At 42.5% G+C, this 23,549-nt stretch overlaps 1 protein-coding gene across 1 annotated transcript in view; it reads right to left on the bottom strand.

Moving 5' to 3' along the window:
• Positions 1 to 1,000: 1,000 nt before the first annotated feature.
• Positions 1,001 to 23,549, bottom strand: part of TACC2 (transforming acidic coiled-coil containing protein 2) — a 115,107-nt gene continuing 92,558 nt past the window's right edge. The window contains exons 13-24 of the mRNA XM_052677138.1: positions 22,935 to 22,996; positions 21,993 to 22,108; positions 21,048 to 21,219; positions 19,697 to 19,837; positions 18,733 to 18,822; positions 14,075 to 14,218; positions 13,250 to 13,326; positions 9,302 to 9,345; positions 4,039 to 4,199; positions 3,429 to 3,535; positions 2,335 to 2,455; positions 1,001 to 1,567 (exon numbers count right to left, since the gene is read on the bottom strand). Coding sequence (XP_052533098.1) covers positions 1,502 to 1,567; positions 2,335 to 2,455; positions 3,429 to 3,535; positions 4,039 to 4,199; positions 9,302 to 9,345; positions 13,250 to 13,326; positions 14,075 to 14,218; positions 18,733 to 18,822; positions 19,697 to 19,837; positions 21,048 to 21,219; positions 21,993 to 22,108; positions 22,935 to 22,996 — 1,301 coding nt within the window. The 3' untranslated portion in view covers positions 1,001 to 1,501. The remainder of the gene's footprint in view (positions 1,568 to 2,334; positions 2,456 to 3,428; positions 3,536 to 4,038; positions 4,200 to 9,301; positions 9,346 to 13,249; positions 13,327 to 14,074; positions 14,219 to 18,732; positions 18,823 to 19,696; positions 19,838 to 21,047; positions 21,220 to 21,992; positions 22,109 to 22,934; positions 22,997 to 23,549) is intronic.

The raw sequence follows: 23,549 nt of genomic DNA on the forward strand, positions 1-23,549 counted from the left end.
CTCCACTGGAAGACCAAACAGTACATCTTACGATTTTTGCATCTGTTTAAACGTGACGGCTATAATCTAATTTTCCTTATTCCCAAAGTTGATCTTTGGTTGAAACTACACGGAATTTTCAAAGACAAGCACGAACTTGCAGCTTCTTCGCAGTGTCCTTGGTGAGCCGTGCAGATCACAAGGCACATCTGCCATCCGGAGATAACGCGTTTACATTTCTTTGCAAACATCTCCATGTTTCTATTCTGTAGCAGAAGTGAAACGCCGTGCTGCTAACCACGCACACAAAACACTCTGAAAACCAACCAAGCCAGGAGGAGAGCCCCGAATAGCAGAGAAGCTCAGCCACGTCTGAAATAGGAAATAAGGAGTAAAAGAAGAGAGCTGACTTACTTTTGATGACAAAAAGGGAGCCGATGAGAACCAGGCTGCAGACTGTCCGCATCATGGAGATACAAGAGATGCACCATTAGACAAAGAAAGCAGTTTGTTTGCTATTAAAGCTTTAATGCTGATCTTACATACTTAATCCTCCGCAGAGGATGACTTAGAGGATAAGGAGGTGTGCGGGAATGCTGCTTATCTAGCTTATTCTGGGTGTACTTCTAATCACACACACTGCATCTCCACAAATGTGGCAGCAAATTCTTCCATTGGCAGGAAGAACAAAATGTGTTCACCCAACAACAGATTTGCTTAAAAACCACCTCATGTCATAGCACCCAACTCAGACAAACAGCCTCACTTTCCTACGTGCTTTTCTGGACCAGGGTGAGAGAATCAGTCATTCCCACAGGATTAAGCTCAAACTCGAGGACAGAAAGTCTAAATCTAGCATATATACTTGCAGGGAATGCAGGATATAGAGACAGGTGCACACAAGCAGTACGACTTTGTGGCCAATCCCATCACTGGGCAAGGAGTTCCTTAACAAACTCTCCTGTACCTGGCACAGCAAAAGCAGTAAGCAAGCAAAATACACAAAATAAAGCCACTCATCTTCAACTTCCAACGAAAAAATTTATTTACAATAGAGAATTTCATTTAAGTGACATGCATCTTGATTTTTTTTTTTTTCATTTTTCATTTTATTTTACAAATCAGCAAATGCAGATAAAGTTTACACTCCTTAAGGCAAGAGTCCCCATGCAAGTAATACATGTTTATATTAAATCCAAAAGACATCCAACATGGGAACTCATGTACAAAGGGAAGGCTAGGATCAGCAATTTGTAATTTCTTAGAGAACTTGACAATCTCCCTGATACAGGAACTTTGAGATCAACTTGCTATGAATTATACTATGAAAATGCAAACAATAGCAAGAAATTCTGATAGTCATCTTAGTACTGCATACAATTAAATCAACTTTATTTAGAAAGAAAATACAGTAGTGCATACGAAAAGGTGAAAATATAACCCGTCCACATAAATGCATGGACATCAGTGTGCCAATGGTCATATTGCACTCAGTGTTGAAGTCCAGAAATTTGGTTAAAAGTTAGCTTTTCCCCATTTTGGCAATCAGTTCGTCACAAATCTTTGTCAACTCTTCTATCTCTTTATTCTGGAAAACAAAAGGCAGTATTAAGTCCCATGAAAAATATTATTATATCGAGTGTATTTAAAAATCAAGCTTTCCCTTAAGTGTGGAAGAACAGCATTTTCTCCAATACTGGGAATAGATGTATGTAGGATATACACACACACGTAGAGCAGTTGTGCATCATGCCTTCAAACAATCTGCTTGCTGCTTCCCACACAGAGCTCATCTTACTGCAGTAAATACAACTTAGCACCAAATCAGATGATGATTCAGGACCAGCAGCCACTCCTGGCACATGATAATAACACACACAGCATGCTTTTGTTTCCAGGCTGTTCCCCATAGATTACTTTCATTCTGTTTTCATGGGGCTCTAAGCAAGGACCTGCTGTATTTTAGTGGAAATAAGCTCCTTTGCTGAGCTAGAGAACATGAGATATATTCTGGCTGGCTGTGCTTGAGGAGCAGGACAGGACCTTGGGCAGACCTCAACCTAGGTCTAAGCTCCAAAAGAGAGCTGGAGGCAGCCAGTCCGAGGCAAGGTCATGTCTCTGCCTTAGATCCAGAGTCATTAAGGTTGGAGGAGACCTCTGAGATCATCTGCTCCAACACCCAACCCGTCCCCACTGACCATATCCCTGCACCACCTCCACGGTTCTTGAACTTCTCCACAGACAGTGGCCCTGTGTTCCTGGGCAGCCCGTGCCAGTGCCTCACTGCTCTTCCTGAGAGGACATTTTTGCTAACATCCAACTTGAGTTTGTTAGAAGAGCAGAGCTGCTACATACCTTTTGTTCCAGTGTTCTTTCCAACGCATCCACCTTCAGCTGCTCTTTACGAAGGCTGGCCTGATACGCTGCTTGCTCTTGCTGAGCCTTGCCTCTCACTTGTGCAATTTCAGCATTGGCTCTAGAAAAATACAGATTCTTGTCACGTCAGGAGGTCTCCAGGAGAGGATGGAGGGTATCCAAGGATGGGCTACATGTTAAGAGATGGGCAGGGCTGCTTTCTGTGTATCTTTGAAGGCAGCCTGAGCCTCACCCCTAGAGACTTTCTGTGGCTCTTTCCCTTGCTCAGCAGTCAGCAAAGCCTTTTCACTATGTCTATATGAGAGGGGGTCAGAGATACCACTCAGCAGGAGGTGTTCTGAAGTTTCTCAATCTGATCTCCAGTTCTCACAGACAAGATTCACAGCTGGGAAGCAAATCCAAGCCTCACTTTACTTTAGGCACTGATCAATGCTAGTGATGTTTTGCAGACATTTCCTGGGCTCCGAGGACTGCATGCAGACTCTAGAAATGCTTACTTGGTTATTCCATGAAAGCATTAAAGATGGCAACAACAACAATCCCAGCTGACCTGCCTGCCTTAAGGCACAATCAGATGTTCACACCTTAATGGTGGCTTATGGATTTACATGCACTCTTGTGCAAGTGCACATCACCATCACCACAAGTGGGCAAACTCAGCATAAACCAGGGGTCCAGAATTAACAGACAGACACCTGCTCTGAACTGCACACTCTGTTCTGCTGACTGATGTCAGGGCAGTAACACAGCACAGAGCAATAGCAAAGCACTGGGGCACAAACATCAGCTACAAATGCAAATATCTGAGCACAGCCCTTTGTAGCTGCATAAGTCTGGCTAACAGCTTCTCCCTCAATCTTCCCTGTCAAATACATGAAGATAAGCAGAATTTTAAGGTGCTCAACATGGACTCGTCCTGGGGGATTTTTTCAGTGTGAAACTAATTCTTTCTTTAGCCATAATCAGGAGCTGAAGCACAGCATCTGGAAGGAGCAGGTTTGGAGCGCAAGGCTCAGCCACAGGGACCTTCCTGCAGTGTGAACTCCTCAATGGAGATGTGCACAAGCAATTACCTGTCCAGTTTTTCCTCGGCGTGGATTTTGAGTGCTTGATACCTCTGTTCTTCTTTCTTTACTCGTGATAAATACTCTTGCGCACATTTCTTTAACACTTCTTCATTCTGAAATGGAAACATTACATCACATTTAATCCAAGTCACATTCAAGTACTTGTAAGGAGGCTGTCCAATGCTGATAACTGACATGCCCCCAGAGATTTCATCTGAAGCAATTCTGCACAATGCAAAAAGCTTTATGGTGCTTTTATTTGTGTACCGGGCTGAAATCCTCTGTTTGAGGATTACACCACACCATGCACTTTAGACATAATCTCTGAGTGGAGATACGGATTTCCCCTAACCCTCAGCCTGCAAGCCAGCCCAACATGTGGTAAAATCCAGCAGGTACGTGATATTTATTGCAACTGTACCATGGGGTACAGGAACAAGCTACTGTTTCTCAAAGAGAAAGAAAGCACAGTGGGCATTCCTGCTGTGCACAGTGCAGGGCCATGCAGCAAAGCAGACTTATGCCTGGAAACAAAAGGGTGCCCCATGTGAAGCAACACGGATTCACCACCACACGAGCTTTCAGCTTTCCTCCGAACAGGAAAGGAGCGACTCGCCTTTCGAAACCCCTCCAACACCTCCTTCATTTTTTCATATCTCCTGAAAAGATCTGCCAGGGATTTCTCCACCGAGTTCAGATCCGCCAGCGCTTGCTCCTTCTCCACGATCAGCTGTTGAACGGTGTGATGGGAGACAGACTTCTCTCTCTGCTCGTCCTCTGGTAGAAAGAAGATGGGGGAGAAAAAAAGAAATCAATATGAACACTGATTTCACTGTCATCTATAGTTTCTACTACGCTGTGCTCTGTGCTGTATGATAGTTAGTTCTGCAGAAGATCCAAACGTCACTGTTACTCAAAGACAATATCATGTTTTGGAAAAAGCTTTCTAAATACAGTGATAATTAATTACTGTAATACTATGGGAAAAAGGTGAAAACATCTTCTTACAGATGATTTATTTCACTTGGAACTCAGCTGCTCCCACGAAGGAGATACTGGATTCAGTGGAACAGGCTGCCCAAGGAGGTTGTGGATGCCCCATCCCTGCAGGCATTCAAGGCTGGATGTGGCTCTGGGCAGCCTGGTCTGCTGGTTGGAGACCCTGCACATAGCACTGAGCATTGAGGTCCTTTTCAACCCAGGCCATTCTATGATCCTGGGATTCTTCATTTGCCAGAAGAGGCACAAGCTGGAGGAGATTACATGCAGCAGTACTTCAAGAGCAGGCAATACATTATTTGCTGCTTCTGACCCATGCTGTGATCTCCCACCATCTTTTCTAACCCTGTACAAACTTGCCACTTCATTTCATTTAGCCCAGCTCAATATTCTCCCCTCAGAAAACTTTGTAAACTTTCCTTCTTAGGAGCTCTGCAGACAAATGCCAGGAAGGAAACCTGACTTTGGGCAGAGCTGGTTTGTGGAGGGCATCTCCTAAGCATAAAGAGTGTTTAACTATATGTGAGGCAGCAGGGAGGGTGGGAAGAGTAAAACAGGATTCCAAATCCACATAGAAGACAATTTTCTTCAAAGTAATAAATTAAAATAGCTTATAACAGTAGGAAAAAAAAGCCTGCCATTGCCTACTTGAGTGATACACTGCTGGCTGCAGATCCTAAATTAAGATCTTTATGTCTCTGTTTTAAGGGCTGCTTTGAACGATGCTGCTATGAGATATGCTCAGAGAAATGAGCAGCTTTACGTTACCGTTTTCTTACACCTCCGACAGAAATTGAAATGAAGGGAAAAGTTCTCCCATCTAAAAAGCAGTTTTAAAATGTACAGCTTTTCACTTAAGCCTCCTATGTTTTGAAATATTTTGACGGGTGTTCAGTTTTTCACTCAAAGAGTGAAAATGAGCCTGATTCAAAGAGTATTTCACGGTGTTGGTCAACCCTGAAACGTCAAAGTTCATGCTGTGAATTCCCAAGCAATTCACCTCTTCCTTTTGTGTATTCAATCTCTTTGTAGTCCTCTGCGTTTGTGCCAGCCCAGCAAAGCCCCAGGCAGTGACAAACAAACACCTTTGGGATGAATGAACCAAGGAGTGCAGAGCCTTGCAATGCCCCATCACTCTGATAACTTCTCCCTTTTGACTACTTGAAGACACACCATGATTATTTGTAATACTCAAATAAAGGGAGAAACCCATCGATTTCTCTTCCTTTATTTATGTAATTCTTTGAGATCTGAGAAGCTGCCACCCCGTGCTCCAGCAGAAGCCTTCTGTAAGCACATTGGAGATACAACCTGCCCAGCTCATCCCCAAGCACTAACTGCAGTGATGCCAGTGTCGGGCAGCACCTCTGCTCACAGCTCCATGCTGGAGAAAGGAGCCATCTGCATCACTAAATGCTTTAAGGTGTTCAAATTGAGAACTCAAATCAATAAATAAATCTCCATTTACTTTTTCTGAGATTACTGTGGTATTTTAGCAACTTCCTCCTTAATTGGAGGGCAGCCGAGGCTGCTAGTGATGCAGCCTCACTCCTCACATCTAGGAGCTCTTTGCCTCCCAGCATCATGGGCTGCAGGGGCTGGGCAGACCCACCAACTACTCTCTGAAGCTATCATTTATCCTCAAGGAACAGGCAGCTCCAATCTCAGCTCACCAGTTACAGCCACTTATCTCTACATTGTTTCTAAGGCAGTTTATAAAGGCTACGTGATCAGAATATTTTAATTAAATGGCTTCCATGTCCATACCACACACTGCCTGTGGGTCACCACCACCACGAGGATGCTCAGCACTAAGGATGTCCAAATGGACAGAGTGAGGCCACCACCACAGGAGCAGCACATCCACCCCGAGGCTCAGCACAGCGTTATCACATAACTGAATGGGAATGCAGCAAACAGAGAACAAAGGCAAAAGAAAGGAAAAATGCAGAGTGGTGGTGTGAAAGTTGGTGAAAAGCTTTACTTACCGGGCTTGCCTGTTTGTTTTTGCAAGCAAATAGCAAGAAGCAACGAAAACGGAAGCAAAATAGAAAATCAGGAATTGTTAGGAAAGCAGAAAATAAGTAATGCAACAACCCGTAATGCACAAAGCATAACATTTGTTTGTCTTCATAATGAAAAGTTCATTATGTCTTTAAGCTTACAGGTACACGGATACATTTTTTTAGCAGGAAAAAAAGAATAAAAAAAAAAAGCCCAACATCACAAATCCAACAATACAAATAAATCTACAGCAAGGATTTTGGAAGGGGAGGAGGTGAGTGTGACTGAGGAGAGGTGCGTGCCGCAGGGTGAGCAGGGGCCTTTGTGAGCTCTGCCCAGGCTGCAGCACAGCAGCATGGCTGTCCTTTGTGTGCCCACCCTCCAAGGGCAGCAGACTGTCTGTGGGGGCCAAGTGTGAGGAAGAGCAGTTAAAGCAGCAGGAGGAAACGATGCAGAGACACTCAGGGATCTGTGCACTGACAGCGTGCAAGCTCTGCCTGGACAGCATGGGACTGATTGTATGAGCTGAGGTGGGTTAACACTGGGCTCTGCACATGACAGCAATAGGAGACCTACCACAGCCCTTGAAATCAATGGCAATGACAGCTTGCAGGGCATGTTTTCAGCACTTCATATGCAAACACACCCACAGTCTTAATTCCAGGAGTACGAAATATTTTCCGTGCTCACTCTGCATGCACACAACAGTCTGTAAAAGCTGAGCAGGATCACTCAACCTCGCTGAATATACATGAAAGGGATTTGTGAAATTGGTTCACTTGCAACTCACCCTCCTGGCAGAGGGCTCTGTAAATAGCTCAGAAGGGTTAGATCATAAATAGAAAGAGCAGAGGCATTTCCTTTGTGAAAATGCATATTTTGCTCCAGCAGGGAGTTAGTGGGATAACAGCTCAGTCAAGTCTATGCAAATAGCATGCAGACAATCACTTCCCTCACAATGTGGCATTTGGGTAAATTCTTTCGTCAGAAGGGACAATAATTTACAGCAAATGTCAGGAGAAAGTGGGATAATTAGAGGGAAAATTTACACTAAATGCTGGGAGAAGGAGCCTCACATTTATCATGCTGTAAAATTTGCATATTGCTCTAATTAGCACATGCTTCCTGTGTCGCTGCTGTTTCAGTTCTTTTGAAAACGGATGGCAAATTATGTTATTTACAGCCATAGCTCTTAAAAACTTGCTGTACATCACCTGGAAGACTCTGACTGATACTTTGAATTAGAAGTTTGAAGTTCTTTCTATTTCCTCAGTGGCCAAAGGCCCGATGCTTTAATATCCTTGACTTCTTTAAAGATGAACTGGCAACTGCAGAATTTGCCATGCATGCCATGGCTGTGCTGTTGCCTTAGAATCTCTGTTCCATACCTTCTCATTGCTCTACAGACTTACAACTTATATACATATAAGTTTAACCTGCAGTCAAAAGAAAGTTCTGTTGCTGGCTGCATGCAGATGCTTAGGGAGAATAGGGCAGGTCCTGTGTCTGTCCATACAAATGGCCATTGAAGCTGAAGAACTCCCTGCAGAGTGATACAGGACCTACATGCTGTAAGCATTCAGATCAAACTCTGTACTGCTTTAAAAAAAAAAAGAATCTCTTGACAGCAGTGGGACACATAAAATAGGAAAAAATGCCCCCAGCGTTTGAAGAAGAAAATTACATTTTGGAGACTGATTCTTCGCCACGCTTGGTAATGTCCATAATCGTGCATGAAGCAGCACCAGAGCACACCCAGTGTAAAATAAAGGGAATCAAATTCTTGGCATAATCTGACCACTTCTGCCTTAACAGCTGTATGATGGGAATGACAGAGGTTACGTCAGAAAGCAGGCAAACCCATTCAGGTTTACACACAGAAGGCAATGGAGGCAGAACACTGTACAGAGAACAAAGCACACAGATGAAGACTTATTTCTAGACCCTTTTTTTTCCTTTTCATGAAAGGAGGTTGGGGTGCCTCCCATGGGCTGTGAAATGCAGGAAGGCAGCAAACAGCAGGCACTGAACAGCCCCCCCACTGCTCTCCTTGGGCAAAAATAAGCAACTCTGCTATAGAATTTAGAGAGAACTCAAGCATCAAATGCTAACAAAACAATGTAGAAGAAACCAACAGCTTGGGGGTTTATGCCACACAGACCACGAGGAGCTGCCAGTTTTAAAAGGGGTAAAACACACATATATATTAGAACTCAACAGCTGTGATAAAAGTCCTTCATGTGTTAAAACCCTTTTAGAAAGATGCACAGATGCCTTTTGTGCTGCAGGCATGCAGTGCTCTCTATGACAGTTCTCCCAGAGGAGTGAGAAGAATGATTTCTTGACTTCTGCAATAGATTGTGCAGATAGCTTGGAGACCTTTATGTCAGTAGCTGGGAGGTGGATTGGCCACTCACAATCTCAGCTGGGATTGAAGTTAATCTCGGTTTTGGTCCAACCAATGCACTTAGCACAGATAATCCCTGTTGTAAAGAGCTAAGTTTGGTATCTCCTGTTAAACAGCTGCGAGCGGATGACTACAGGGTTTTCAGGTCATTTTATGTCTCTCCTGGAGATACCTGTAGAAGCTGGGCAGTGTTTGAACATGTTTCCCATGGGACACTTTGCTTTGACACAGAAGAAAAAGCCCTGACCTTTCTGTATTACCTTGGGGTTTATTTCTGTAAAGTGAAGCACCAGCTTCACATCACCACCTGGAAGCACACAGTGTGTCCTCAGATGCATCCCAATTCCCCGCAGCATCAGTGTGGGGGGAGCTGGCATCAAAATGAAGCCCACAGACTTAAATCCCATTTCTATGCCCTCTTTAGAAAATCAGAGTGCAGGATAGCATCTTTCATGGCAGGAACACCTACCTATCATCTGAGCAATCGTCTTCTCATATTCTGAAACTATTTTCCTGTAAGAGGAAAAAAAAGAAAAAACTTTTGGCAAACATCGTAATAGCTAATAATTAGAAAATAATGCTACTTGATAACTGAACTATGGTATAAAAACAGGATACAGATCCTGCTCCAGGCTTTTGCATGCTCTTTATTCCTATGCAACAAATAAAACTGACAGCTTAAACATTGCTCCTCCACAGGGAGGGAAAAGGAATTACTTTGCGTCGCACCCGAAGTACATTACCGATGTCAGTTCAAACATCAACATAATTGCATCAACCTCACTGAAGAGTTGCATCAAGTCTCCTTTTCCTATTGCCTTCTTCCACCCCCTCTTCATCCTCCGTGTCTGCTTATTTTTAATGTGAACATTAACAAAAGCTATAATTGGTAGGCAAGTAAATCCAACAGCAGTACAGCTGGCCCCCATCCAAAACACATCCACTCTTCCACTCTCCAAACGTGAAGAAGTGACCCATCAGCACTTAAAACAACACAACCAAAACATTCAGCTATGGAGCACAAAGCTCACCGATCCAATTTCACACATCTTTTGAAAAACAGAGGGGGTAAAATGTTACTTTCAAGACTATTTTATTTCGCAGACTCGCAGCAGGCTTTGAGTTTCCTTCTTGAAAAGAGGTTAGCCAAAATAAGCAGATTAAATGTGATTTAGAAAGATGATCCATCCCTTTCCAGAGCCAAATAAAGCTAATGAAATGGGACTAGCTTGATCTGTGCTTTGATTTGTGAGCCACATAGGATTGCCTATGAAAAACAAAATTACTGTACGCTTCATCTGAAGTGAATATTCCAAATAGCCCACTGGTATTTGAATACATATTTTTTGAAGTCTTTGCTCGCTTTGATTTGCTCCATTTTAGCTGCAGACAGAGAGGTTGCAGTAAGGATAAGGGGAAATCCTGGGACAGAAGTCAGCGAGGAAAGGAGAAAGCTGTGGAGACCCCCCAGACCCAGCGCAGTAACAGCAGCACTGCATGTGTCAAGTCTGGATCACATACAGACCCCAGACAGTGGGCTCATTCTCACATAAAAGGTAAGCAGCAGGGATTTCAAAGCCATGTCATGTCCTTGTGATATCAGCCACCTTCAGGAAGTTTGATCATCTTAGAAAATGAAGCCAAGGACCAATGACAATGAACACAACACTAAATGTTGTTAGAACGCCATACAGCTTCCCAGCCTTACTTTCACCACTAAACGTGGACACTTCAACGCCACAGCGATTTTAACACTATTTGATTTGGAAAGTGAAGATCTCAAGGCTTGCTTCATATTCATCACAAAGCTCTCTTTCTCTGAAGCAGACTAAAGAAAAGGAATTGCAGGTGGGGAACCCAAGGATGCTGACCATGTCATTCCTCTCTGTGATGGAGCATCTCAACTCAAAGTTGATGCTACATAGGCCTAAGTTCTTCTATTTCAGACTTCTGGTCTGCGTATTGACTTTCCAGTTTTATAAGTCATGAAAACATAGAAATCCCAGGCTACCTCTCGAAAGGTCTTCTGCTTGGCATCCCACACAGAGGTATGATCAATCACACCTCCAACAAACCATGTTTAAACACATCCAGCCTGACTCTAGCTCTACCCTTAGGCTATGGCACAGCCCATCACTGGCTATCTGTTTGAATCCTACTATATCCTTATTGTAACTTCTCATTCAGCTCCCCTCCTCCAGAGTGGAATCTCCTTCACACTGACATTTTGCTGGGAACTTGGCTAAACTCAGGAGGTAGAACAAGGAGTATTTGCATAAAGAAGCATTGCTTCTCCTCCTGCAAAAAAAAGTTACCATGCTTGCAACTCGATAATCCCAGCCTTTCCCTTCATTCCTTTCTTACAATTATGTCACGTCTAATTTCTGCATCTCTAATTTATCACACATGAACTGTTTCAACATGTGATCTTCCCAATGAAATCCTGGTGCACACATGCACCTTTCATCATTTAGAGACAAAATGACCTTTTCCCCATTTGCCTGTTGAAATTTGGCTTGCATAAGGCTTTTTCTTTTTCTTTTTTTTTCTCCAAAATCAAATCTTATTGAGGACATCGACACAGAAGCAAATTAATGCGAGGTACAGAAAGGAACAGATCCTACAGTGTGTCAGATGCTCTGTCTCTCTGCTCTCCTTTCATTAAGGAATAAGCAACCCCTGCCAGTGCCTGTTTGCAGCCAGCAGGCGTATGTACCCTGGCAGCCTCCAGAAAACAGACAAAGTACTGCACTGGAGTGTGTGCAATGAACTCTGAGTCATTCTTTACATAATTCCTAGGTTTTCTTCATTCCACGTTTCGTTTTTTGGATGCATGCTTGCAGCAGTTCCTTTCCATTTTGCCTCATTATGCACTGAGAGAGCTATGCCAGGGTTTTGGTTCCTTTCCCAGGCGGAGAGCAAGAGAGGTGAGAGAACTCAGCGGGCGCTGGGAGATGGTTCCTCTCCAAGGCACAAAGGGGCTGCCCTCGCCTCCTGCAGACGCCTCTCTTCAGATGCATTGGCTCACAGCCCTGTGCTCCTCTATTCAAATCTGCCACGTGTGACACTTGGCACCTTTGCCAGTGCTTCTGATTTGTGCAGCACAGTGTTCTTTTGCCCCTGTTCCATCAGCACAAGTTTCCTGGATGCCAGCAGGAACTGCAGGTGCAGATCACTTCTCAATACAGCTGACTGGCTCCTGCTTTAAGCTACCTAGGTCTTTAACTCTGGGAAGAAGCAGGTGCCAGAACAGAAAACTCAGTCTCAAAAGGCATCATGGAAATTATAATTTGAAAGATAGATGCTAAAATAATCTGTCTGATCTCTTTTATTTATGAGTGAAGGACAGAGGTAGTGAGAGGGCCTGTCTGTTTGAAGGCAGAAAGTAATAGGCTTTAAAAATTCCATAGAATACTCCTACAGAGCCTCTTTTAAAACTGATGACTTTCTCAGATCCAGGTCAATGAATGGGTCAAACTTCTCTGTATGTTGTTCTTATGGCATTACCACTGTACAGAAAAAGAATGGCTGAAACCCTCAGCTGACTAGATGGCAAGCAAAAGTGATGCTCTGAGCAACTTTATCCACTATAGTGACTTTATCATTTTTGCAAATGGCAGAGACCTTGGCTGGGAAGAAAGGCCAAAACAGTTATTATCAGTTTACTGTTATTTAATGTCATAGAGACAGGCTTGCAAGGAGAAATGGTGTATAATAGATCAGCAGATACAACTAGAAAGAACTGAGAAGTTCAGAGTGCTTCTTGTCAGCTCTCATTTTGGGTAGCAAAATCCAAGATAAACACTGGTTAGCTGAAATCAAGTTTAGTGTGTGTACTATAATTAAAAATTCTGTTCAAAGAGAAGGAAGTTGAAACTCCTTGAAAGTCAACTCTCAAAGGAAAGAGTGGCTCCTTTGCAAGAAACGTTTTCCTACCAGCAATGGGGTTTTTGATGTTAAAGAATCTTTTAATAATAACCTCCTGAAGGGAGCCTCTGCTGCTCATACCTGTATTCAAACCTTCACATGCTTTTTTTTCTGCTGGCAAAACTCCTCGTGGAAAGACAACTTTAAATTAGCAGACAGACACCTCTACCAACACTGCAGGCACAGTCATTCAGTCAGGCAACAGAAACACCACAATGCAACCCATGTGAGAATTCGCAAGTGAGGGGAGCAGCACAAACTGGAGAAAACTCCTTATATTAGCCTGGACTAAGACCCTTTATCTCAGTACAGCAATGCAGAAGTTCACAATGATTACCTTCAACAGGTTTAGGATCAGTTTGAAGCCTGCAGTTAAATATAACCAACAACTTGAGTGAGCCAAAGATCTGTACAGTCATGGCACTCTGTGTGCTGTCCACAGCCTCAAGTAAGACTACACTGTTGTGATTAGTGACAAGTGATGACCCACCTCATTTCCATCACTTCCCTTCTGCTTTCTTCATACTTCTCTTTCCACTCAGACACTTCTCTTTCCTTGGCCACAATCTGAAACAAGAAAAAAGAAAAGTGAGAAGAAGTGATCCATTGAGGAGGAAACAAAATAAGTGTACAGTATGGACATCAAATTCTGATTGATACAGGTACAGTTTCCAAAGGCACAATGGGTTCAAATACAAGCATGCCCATTGATTTACAGACTGTAAGGTGCAATTTTAAGAAGTTCAGATGTAAAATCATGATCATTTAAAAATGCTTCATACAATGCCTGATTTGGAGCCAAGACTGAAATAATTTTGGCTTTGGAACACAGTCCCACGGTTTGTCCTCTAAGGGGGCTCTTATTGCTTCTGCGTCCATATGTAGGGCTGACTATCCATGAGATTTTACATTTGAAGGACTGTGTTCCTTTGTGCTCCTTTCATTCACACTGGAATGGTTAGACACTGGAATGGGTTTCTAGAGGTGGTTGACGTCTTGTGCCTGTCCACTTTTAAGTGACTTTTAGATACTGCTCTTAATTATGTTTTTTTTACTTTGGGTCAGTCCTGAAGTAGCCTGACAGCTGAACTCAATGATTTTCATAGGCCTCTTCCAGCCAGTATTTACATCCAAAACAAGCAGCACTTACAGAGTAGCACCTTTGGCTTTGTTAGCCTCCAGCGTGGGTTTAGAATTGCTGAGAACAGTCTCAAGCATGGTAAACATAATAATAATATAAAGAGTTTGGGAGAAAACAGAAAAGAAGGAGTCCACAAATGCCACCTATTTCCTATTCCCAATTCTAAAACATTACCTCTGCTCTGGCAAGTCGTAGTGTAGCATCCAAGTCTTGCTGGGGGTAGAGAAGACTCGTGGTGCCTTCTGCATCCGAAGCGCCGATCCGTGAGTACAGCACACTTTTAGAGATGGAAACATCTGCTGGGATAGCAGGTTCTCTCTGTGTGTTTGTTTTTTTTTTTAAATACAAAGAAATGAGCCATTAAATACATGTTGAGCTGACGTTTTCTGCGTGCTAGGCACCAGGGTCCTGAGCTAGGACTGACAGCCAGTGCACTACTAAACTACAACAGCTGTAACATTGACAGGAGCATTTCAATACACGTTTAAAATTCATAGTGAGCATCAGGAGAACCAAATTAGCCTTACAGAGAGAAAATAAAGATAGTGCATCATCCACAATATTTTAGGAGCTTATTTTACTACCTCCTGATACAGAAATGTCATGAAAGCATCCACAAGAAACACGTGTCAGCAGAGGAAATTAGAACGGGAGGCAGAAAGCTCATTAAGGGGAATTCTGCTTCCATAAAAATAGATGAGATTAAAAAAAAAAACAGAAATGAGGAGATGTTTATCTTACTAGTTCTCACATGCTGATATATTCTGTCACAAACAATATTTTGTAAGAAGTGTGAATATGCAGCTGCCATTGCTGCCCCGCTGATTATTTAGCATGCAATTAATATGTTAAATGAAGTTTTGTTAGCAGCTGCCAATCTTGTTCATGCCGGTGGTCAGAACTGGGTCAGGATACAGAATAAGGACAAGAGCCCAAAAGAGCCAAGTGAAATTGAGACGCCTGACCCTGCAAACGCTCTAGATGTAAACAACTCACATCACAGTGCATTAAAAAAACCAAGGAGTTTATAAACACCCACATCTTGAAATACCACATCCAGACTGCTGATGGCCTGGGTAGGAATGCTCTCATGCTGCAGCTACAGCACGCTCTGCCCCAAACAAAATGCTGCACCTTCTCCCCTCCAGCACTGCCCTCAGTGCAGACTCTCAGACTTATCCCACGAATGGTTCACTCGCTCACAGCCCTTCTCACACATCCCAGAATAACAGAAAGGATCCAATGCCACAATTTCTCCTTTGCAGCCCTTTCTAAGCTCCCACAGCACACCTTATTGAACAATCTGTCCTAAGGACACAGAATGCTCACACTAGGAAAACACAGGAATAGATGTTATGCATTCCACATCTGTGAGCAACGTGCTGAAACCGTGCCAGCAACACTAAAAGACGAGACAAGGAAATTTAATTAGAGCAATAACAAGCTCAACAGCACTTCAAAACACCATGCTGTTTATAGAGGAGACGTGTCAATTTGCTCTTTATCTTTTGTTCATTTTTAAACACAGGAATCATCTGACTCTGTGCTTTCAGCTGCAGGCCATTCCTCTCTCTTTTTGTCACATCTTACCACATGCACCAACTATTGATCAGTTCCAACAACAAGGAGGTACAACCTCCAACCTGGTGGCTTTGCACAGTGCAGCAAAAGGCAGCACAGGATCTACCCAAATTACACAGCTTGTATTTTTCAGATTTCTCCTGATATACAGTGACAATGCAGGAAAGAGCACATCTTGGGCACAAGTCATCTCTGTGTATGCATATATATAAAAACACACGGTGCTGCCCACAAACCTCAGTAGAACAGGCAAGAAACCAGACCTCTGCTGCTGAAATTCAGTATTCCACCTTCAAAAAATGCACTTTATTTCCTACTCAAACCCAAAGAGGAAAACTGAGAGACGACAAAGGGCTATTAGAGCATCAAAGCTGCCCTCAGAAGAAAGGCCATCCTGCAGCTCAATCTGTTGAACCACACATATCTTATTTCAAAAGCCTTCTGCTGTGTGAGCTGCTGGGTCTCGTGAGGAAACTGCTGGGAAATATTAATCGTGGCAATGGAAACACACATTTCCTTAAACTCCTGTAAAAACTTTTGGAAGTCATTGTCAATATGTGAAGATTTTGAAGGGGAAAAAAAAAGCAAATTTCAAGAATTTAATACATATTTAGGGATTTTTGTATATCATACAATCATAGAATGGCCTGGGTTGAAAAGGACCACAGTGATCATCTGGTTCCAACCCCCTGCTGTATGCAGGTCACCAACCAGCAGCCCAGGCTGCCCAGAGCCACATCCAGCCTGGCCTTGAATGCCTGCAGGGCTGGGGCATCCACAGCCTCCTTGGGCAACCTGTTCCTGTGCCCCACCAACACCTTACTAACATGGTTTTTCTCATTCTCTCCTGCAGTTGAGTGAATTTTACAAAAGAATTACTAATGACGTATAATAAAAGCTTAATATTTCCCCCAAAATAACTACCATAAAAGCTCTTGGAACTGAACCAGCTCACAGAAACACTGGTGTCTACTAGCCCAACAAGCGTTGTCCCGACTCTGGAAGCAGGGCATGCAAACCCCAGCTGGGTTGGCTGGCTTCTTTCTTTGGCAGGAGCATAACCAACCTTCTGCCACAGTCTCCAGCACTGGTCTTATTGGTTTTATCTAAGAGCCAGTTTTACAAACCGATGGCCCATTTCCTACCTGTTATTTTCTGCCTTCAAATATTCCTATCATCTGAAAACAAATAGCCCAATAGCATGACAGTATCACCTCAAGTAATATTTTGCCTATGCTTTAAATTCAGTGCCTAACTGCCAAGAAAGTAAGCAGTTAATTGGGGTAATAATAAGCATAGGGATTTATAAGTCACTGAACCTCACACAGAAAGCTTAGAGCCCGCAGGGGAATTACTACGAGATGTAGGTCACTGTGATCTTAGTGCAAATATTTGAGAGCCCAATGCACTTCCCCTGCACTTCCCAGCACCTTGCACAGAAACCAGATATCTGATCAGACAGAGAGTAAATGCATATTGATTAACCAGCTGTGGTGATCTCACTTCAAGAAGGTTAGAGTGGAAGAAAAGTGAGGCTCTGCAGTGAAAATGATACATCACTTTTAGCATACTGTTTAGGGGAATATATGTATTTAGCCTTGCTGAAAATTAGTATGAGTGCTGGCAAAGGGTAAGCTAAGTGCATATCAAACGATCTTGTCTTGTAACTAATTGATGTGTGCACACAGGTCGATGGAAGCATAACAAGCCTAATTTATGCCTGCAACTTTATAGAAAAACGGTGATAGGACATGGTAATGTGGAATGCTTGTGCTTGTTATCACACCTGTAATGGTTCAGCAAATGCTAACCTTAGTTATCAAACACGACGGGAAGAACGGTGGGCAGCCAACCAGAAGGGAATCCTGCCAGATAGTGTCCGAATTTAAGTCACTGCAGTCATCTGGTGGATCCTATTATAGTTAATCCAGGCCACCAGTCACCGCAGGTCACAAGGGTTGCCACCACAGGCTAATTTAATATCAGCAATCTCCCATCTAAACAGTAAAGTTATCCAGGGACAAAAGGCCTTCCCAGCCTAGCATGGCGCCCATGCTGTTCAGCCAAGAATGCTCCTGTGGCTGGACAGAGACAGGACCTTCTGAATGTCCAGATGCTTCCAATTCTGTGCCAGAGGGTGGAGTTCTGTTTATTTTTCCCTCCTCATCTCTGCTTGTCATTTTTGCTATCTTTGTTATGAAGATTAAATTCACATGAAGCCTGTCCCCCATTTCTAAGTTCCAAGGAGTTCATAAATTTCACCAAGAAACTACACCTTGTCATCAGCTCAAATGTTGTTATGATGCAATGTACTCTAATATTAAGATGATGCAGGACTAAGCCAAAAGCTTCCTGACTTATTAATGGCCACTGTAACATAAGAAAGGTCACTGGAGAAGGATGTGCCACAGCACATGCCCCTCGTTTGGAATAAAATGACTCATTGCAGCAGGATGCTGCCATTCCGTCAGCATCCTCCTCAGCTGACAGCACCTCCCAAGAAAGCCATTAACGTTTTTGGCTTGACTTTTTTGTTCAAAGCACCACAAAGGACAACACAAACTAGCTGCACAACTGGCTAATCACCAAACACAGTGCATCACAGCAAGCTTTTCCATCCTGCAGTAAAGCCAGTAAGGACCGCACGTGTCTCTAAAGCCATGCAATGCATCACTCCGAGGAGGCAGTAGGCAGCGTGCTTGAGAAAAGACAATTAAAGGAAAGCTTTAGATCTTCAGGAGTGAAGCCCCACTGTGTTAGGGAGCCCCTTTCCCTCGGTAGCTCTACAGCCCTTGCAGGTCTGCTGCAGTCCCTTTCTTCTGAAGCCTGATGGTAGGGTTGACTGAACTTCTCACTTGTGTACTTGGGTGTCTGTTTCAAGCCGTAGGGACCAACAGCCAAAATCTACAGCATTCTTATAAGGAGTAGGTTTGATATTATTTTGCTACCAAATATTTTAGGACAAACCTTGGGGTAAACATTAAAGAAAGCCATCTGGTTGCAGAATTCTTTCTCCTGTGATAAGTGTATGCCTGTTTTTTGCCTACAAACTTATGTTAATCTTTCCATTGGTGGACAGCATTTCTGTGTGCAGTGCTGCTTTCAGCATGCTCTTCTGTGCCACACTCTGGTGCTTGTTTTAGTTTTCCACTGCACTCTGAGCGCCTTAGTCACCTTGTTAAAGAAAAAGCAGCACTCTGTTTCTTAGTCTCTGTGCACACTCACACACATGGCAGGCACAAAACAGATACCTCGGCATCTAAGGAGCGGAAAGAAGACAGGGTAATCTGCCTGGCTAACTTCAGGGCTTCTATCCTCATTGCAGCAAACTCTAACTCCTCCTGTTAAGTGTTTGGTCATCAGCAATCCACAGAAAAAAATGTGTTAAGAGCACAGCAAAAATCTTTAACGCGTGAAAAAACTGAATTTTATTGATTGCAATTGATGTGCAATTCTGGCAATTCCTGGGTGACAAACATCCCGTATTACCTTTGTTTTGAGCTTTGGTGCAAAATGTCACTTTGTGGGTAGTTCCGAGATGGCAATTTTTATTAGAAAGTAAGTTTGGATAAAGTGTTTGTATAAAAAAAAATATGTTTTCTGCAGTTGAAGCCGTTTTCCAGACTTCTCTGCTTCCATTCTGATTTTATGTGAACTTATGCCAGCTGCCACCCCCAATTCAACCTTTGCTGCTTTGAAGTTTCACTGTGAATATTCTGGAAAATAGGTCCTGACACACAGAACTGCTCTGCAGATGGATTTGCTTTTCCTAGAAGAAGCCACACCAAATTGTGCATCAGATGGATTATTAGAGTAAATCCTAATTTCCATTTCAGCAGAATTAGGATCTTCATCTCCAAAAACGGACCTACAGACACAGACCTACTACGGTCAGGTGTCAAGGTCACACTCCACACATGGAGTCCTGTGTTCAAGCCTTATAGGTTTAGGGCTTTATAGGACTAGAGTTGTCTTTATAAAGACTTCAAAATGTATACATCAGAGCTACTGGATAGAGGAACCTGTTAAGGAACTTTAAGTTCAATTTTATGTATTGCATAAATTAAATTAAAATATTTCTCTTCCTTAGTTTCATTGCTTTCTTTCTTTCCCACCCTCCAATCCAAGCCATTTCCCACCCCTTTCACTCAAGGTAAAGCATTCTCCACAGAGCATAGACAAAGGAAAAGAGAAATTTATATTTCTGCTACAAACCTGAAGTTTCTGAGCAAATACTGGGGGGTTCTTTTCAGCTAAGTCAGGATCTAGATATTCAGGTTGATCACATATTGATGTTTTCTTAGATATCCTGTTGAGAAGAGCATCAGCAGAGACAAAGGAGTCTTCAGGAGATGTCTGAAGGATAAGAAGAGCATAGAATAATCAACAGAGATTGCCCAAGCAATTTAAGCTAAAAGCAACGTGTCTGCAAATCCCTGATTTCTCATAATTTCATTCTTCATAGAAAAATCCTTTGGAATACACAGCTCATAGCTGTAACAGACAAACATCAAGAATAATTATTCCCAATTTATAAACTGAGTAAATTTTTTAAGACTAATATGAAGTTAGCGGCATTAAGACCTCTAAAATCATGGCTCCCAAGCCATGGACCACAGCACACTCTCAATACATCTACTATCATGTGCTTTGTTCTGTTCTGATATCTCTAAATGAATCCAAAAGCTTTGAAGATGACCAAAACTGAAGGGGAAAACGAGCAAGACTCTTCCAAATCTTGTGCTGCTCATTGGAGATAAACTAAGATGTGTTCACAATTGTAACATGCTCAGGATAAATACATGACATGAAGCTGGACAGAAGTTCAATAAGAAAAATAGACTTCAGGCACTTGAGCACCCGCAATGCATTGAAAACTTAGCTTGAAAACTCATCAAGCTAATTCCTTGCAAGATGGTATCAACAGCATCATTAAAGAATATAAATGAAGCACAGTATTACGGTGAGCTTAAAGGAACCTTCATGTATTTGAGAACCAATGCTCTGAAATCAGTAAGCACTGCAGGCCTGAAGTAAGAAAGGGCTCACTCAATACCAGAGAAGCCACTGAAAAAAAGCGATGTCACTGGAAGCTGGGCTGAGTTCTAATGATCAGAAAAGTGGTTTTTATATTATCAGCATCAGATGACAACAACAGAGTTAAAAGTTTTTAAGAAAACCTGAACGTGCACCTCTTTTTACCAACAGAAATTTGAAATCTCACACCACATACAGCAGAGCAAACCACGGTCCTACGTTTTTATAGAAAACCTAATTTATGACTAAAATACCTCCACAAAAATTGAGTTGAAGTGTAAACAACTCCGTGTAAGGAAAAAGCACTTCAAAAGGTCGGCTTGGAATAAGTGATCACAAGAGCATTTGAAAGTACAGTAAAATTCTTCTGAATTCCATCAAACTTCCATTTGGGTCCTACCACATGCTGCTACTAAGAGTACGAGGCCAAGTTCTTGCTCTGCTTGTGAGATCCACCTGTTCTGAGTTTTATAAGATGTGAATTTTCTACAAGAAAATGGTTCCCAAACTTTTAACATAAATTACTTACTATTTCAATAGTCTCTGGGGTTGTTCCTAGTGTCATGGGCTCTAAGTCCTTCTGTTTGGACTTGTCTGGTGACTGTAAGTGTGCCTCTTGGCTGGCAGCAAGGACTCGAGAAGCTGGATGTTGTATTTTCATTCCAGAGGATTGCTGGGCTTCAGGGTCTTCAAAACTTGACCTGAGAAAGGATTGTATGCACAGTTTCAGGGTGGAGCACAAGACCTTCATCGTTCTGCTTCTGGTAACACCAAAGTATGTCCTCTTCATTATTTCCACGTGTATAAATATAAACACTGCTTCAGCTCATCTTTCTATCATTCTATCTCATAACACTTCGCAGTACCCTTTCAAAGCTGCACGCTGGAGTCACCTAAATAAGCCCAGTTCCATCAGAAAGGTTAAGAACATTCCTCAAATATTTCTCACTTGCCTTTTACCCCTTTCTCACCATGACCTACATCTCTCCCAGCAAACAAATGTTCCTAAGAAGAACAGATGTCCTTAAAGAGCAAAATTTTTGGAAAGTAAACACAACCCACACACGCTGTTCTTATGAACAAGACTCACTTTCTAGAAAATATAGCTAGGAAAGGCCAAATGAGAAGTTGCAATTAAATAGTTTCTAGATTGACATGAAAATGACCTCAGTATTTGAGAATAAAAACCTAAGCAGGAAGCCACAGCCTTGTGAAACTGTTGCCACTATGACTGACTCCATTCAGTAAGAACATAAAGGAGAAATACATGTGCTTATTCCTTCCCATTGCACAACTTCTGTACCTTTGCCCTCTGTTCTCTGTCATAAGTGTACGCAGATGGGAATCTATTTATAAACAAACAACCCTGCAACAGAGAAGCAGAAAAGAGGAATAACTGCCTGCCTGCCTGTTGGGACGGCAACCTATTTCCCTGGCATCCCTTTCCACTGCTGCTTTCCTTGCAGTGACATACCCTGAGCATGGCGTGGTGGAATCGGACAGTCTGACGGGAGGCGATTTGACTGGGCTCTCTTGCTGGGCATCAAACATTAGGTACAAAGATTGTTTCTTCGGGGTGCTATCATCCTGCTGGCAACAGGAAGAGAAAGACTCATGAAGCAATTCAGCTGTTCTCCATTGAGGCTAATTCACTGCCTTAAGTGACCAAATGACTTGGCAAACAGCTAACGATACAGGACTGTAATCCTCCCTGTGCTAAGTGATACTGATAAAAAATGATCCCTTGCAGGAAGAAATCGATGAAGAGCATAACCTAAGTGGTTCACTCTTTGTAATGGTTCTTTCTCTCCTTCTTTGGGGTTAATCAGATTTCTGGTCCTGTCAGGCTGGAGGCATCTGTTGACTGAAAGTTACCAAAATATTCATTGAACGCAACGTTACTCACATTAGTTTATGTACTTGACATAAACCCCTGGCTTTTCTAAGTCCCCACTGGATCTGGTCAAGCTACCAAATCCATGAATTGAATGGAAAGACAAACAGCTGATGACAATGTACAGTGCTGCATTCCATACTTGACATTCATTCTGTATTCTCCCAGGATTCTCTCCATCTTCTTTAAAGTTCTGCTCTCCATTTCTTAAAATAGTTCAGTAGCTGGTGTAGACAGCTCTGTGTTCTACACTGCTGGAACTACTGAGTTCCTTTTAGTCTCCAGAAAGAACTGCTATGATCCTAGCTTAAAATAAAATAAAATGGAACAAGCTCTACAGGATATAGGACAACACAGCACATGCAATTTACCCCAGTTATGCCAATTTAAAAGAAACTGGATTTGCAAATCTGCTGGAGGCCCTTTATAATTAATTTAAGGGGTAGTGAGGTTGATGGCATTATCAGGACAGTGCATTACAACAGGGGAATGCAAATGAATGAAAATGGGGTGAGAACTTACAGGCACAGAGGAGCCTATTTTCTCCATATATTCTATTTCATATGAGTTGCCATATTCCAATTCTGCAACAGAAACAAAAAAATAGCCATTAGATAGATGCCATCACATGATTTTTACATAAGTAGATGAGATACGTTCTCATTTACAAGGCCTGCTTCCACTCTGAATACTTTCCTATGATATATTAAAAATAGAATATACAGAGAGAAAGCAGAAGATGTACTTTCATTGATTTTCAGCAGTGAACCTGTGACACATTTCAAGCAAACGTATTTGCCAGAAAAAAGTCTGCTTTATCAGCTTACCCAGCATTCTGCCTCAGCACCCAGAATATTAACACAGTTCCAGAGCACCTTCAGAGCAGGTAACTTTGCTCTATCTTATCACAGAAAACACACTTTTCAATTATTGGTAATGTTGATACCATGTGCCTTTAAGGTATGCAAAAAGGTGTAGCAAGCTGTTATGAAATGAAATGATACATTTCCTAATGTGTATCACATAGTTCAAAATTAAGAACAACAACTGTGGTATCACTTGAGATAAGAAAGATGCATCAAATACCTGCACACTCACTGAACAGGGCTGAGACCATAGCCCAGCTTGCTTGGCTGT

Source organism: Tympanuchus pallidicinctus, unplaced genomic scaffold, assembly GCF_026119805.1.
Source record: "Tympanuchus pallidicinctus isolate F22 unplaced genomic scaffold, pur_lepc_1.0 scaffold16, whole genome shotgun sequence".
Taxonomy (NCBI): Eukaryota; Metazoa; Chordata; class Aves; order Galliformes; family Phasianidae; genus Tympanuchus; species Tympanuchus pallidicinctus.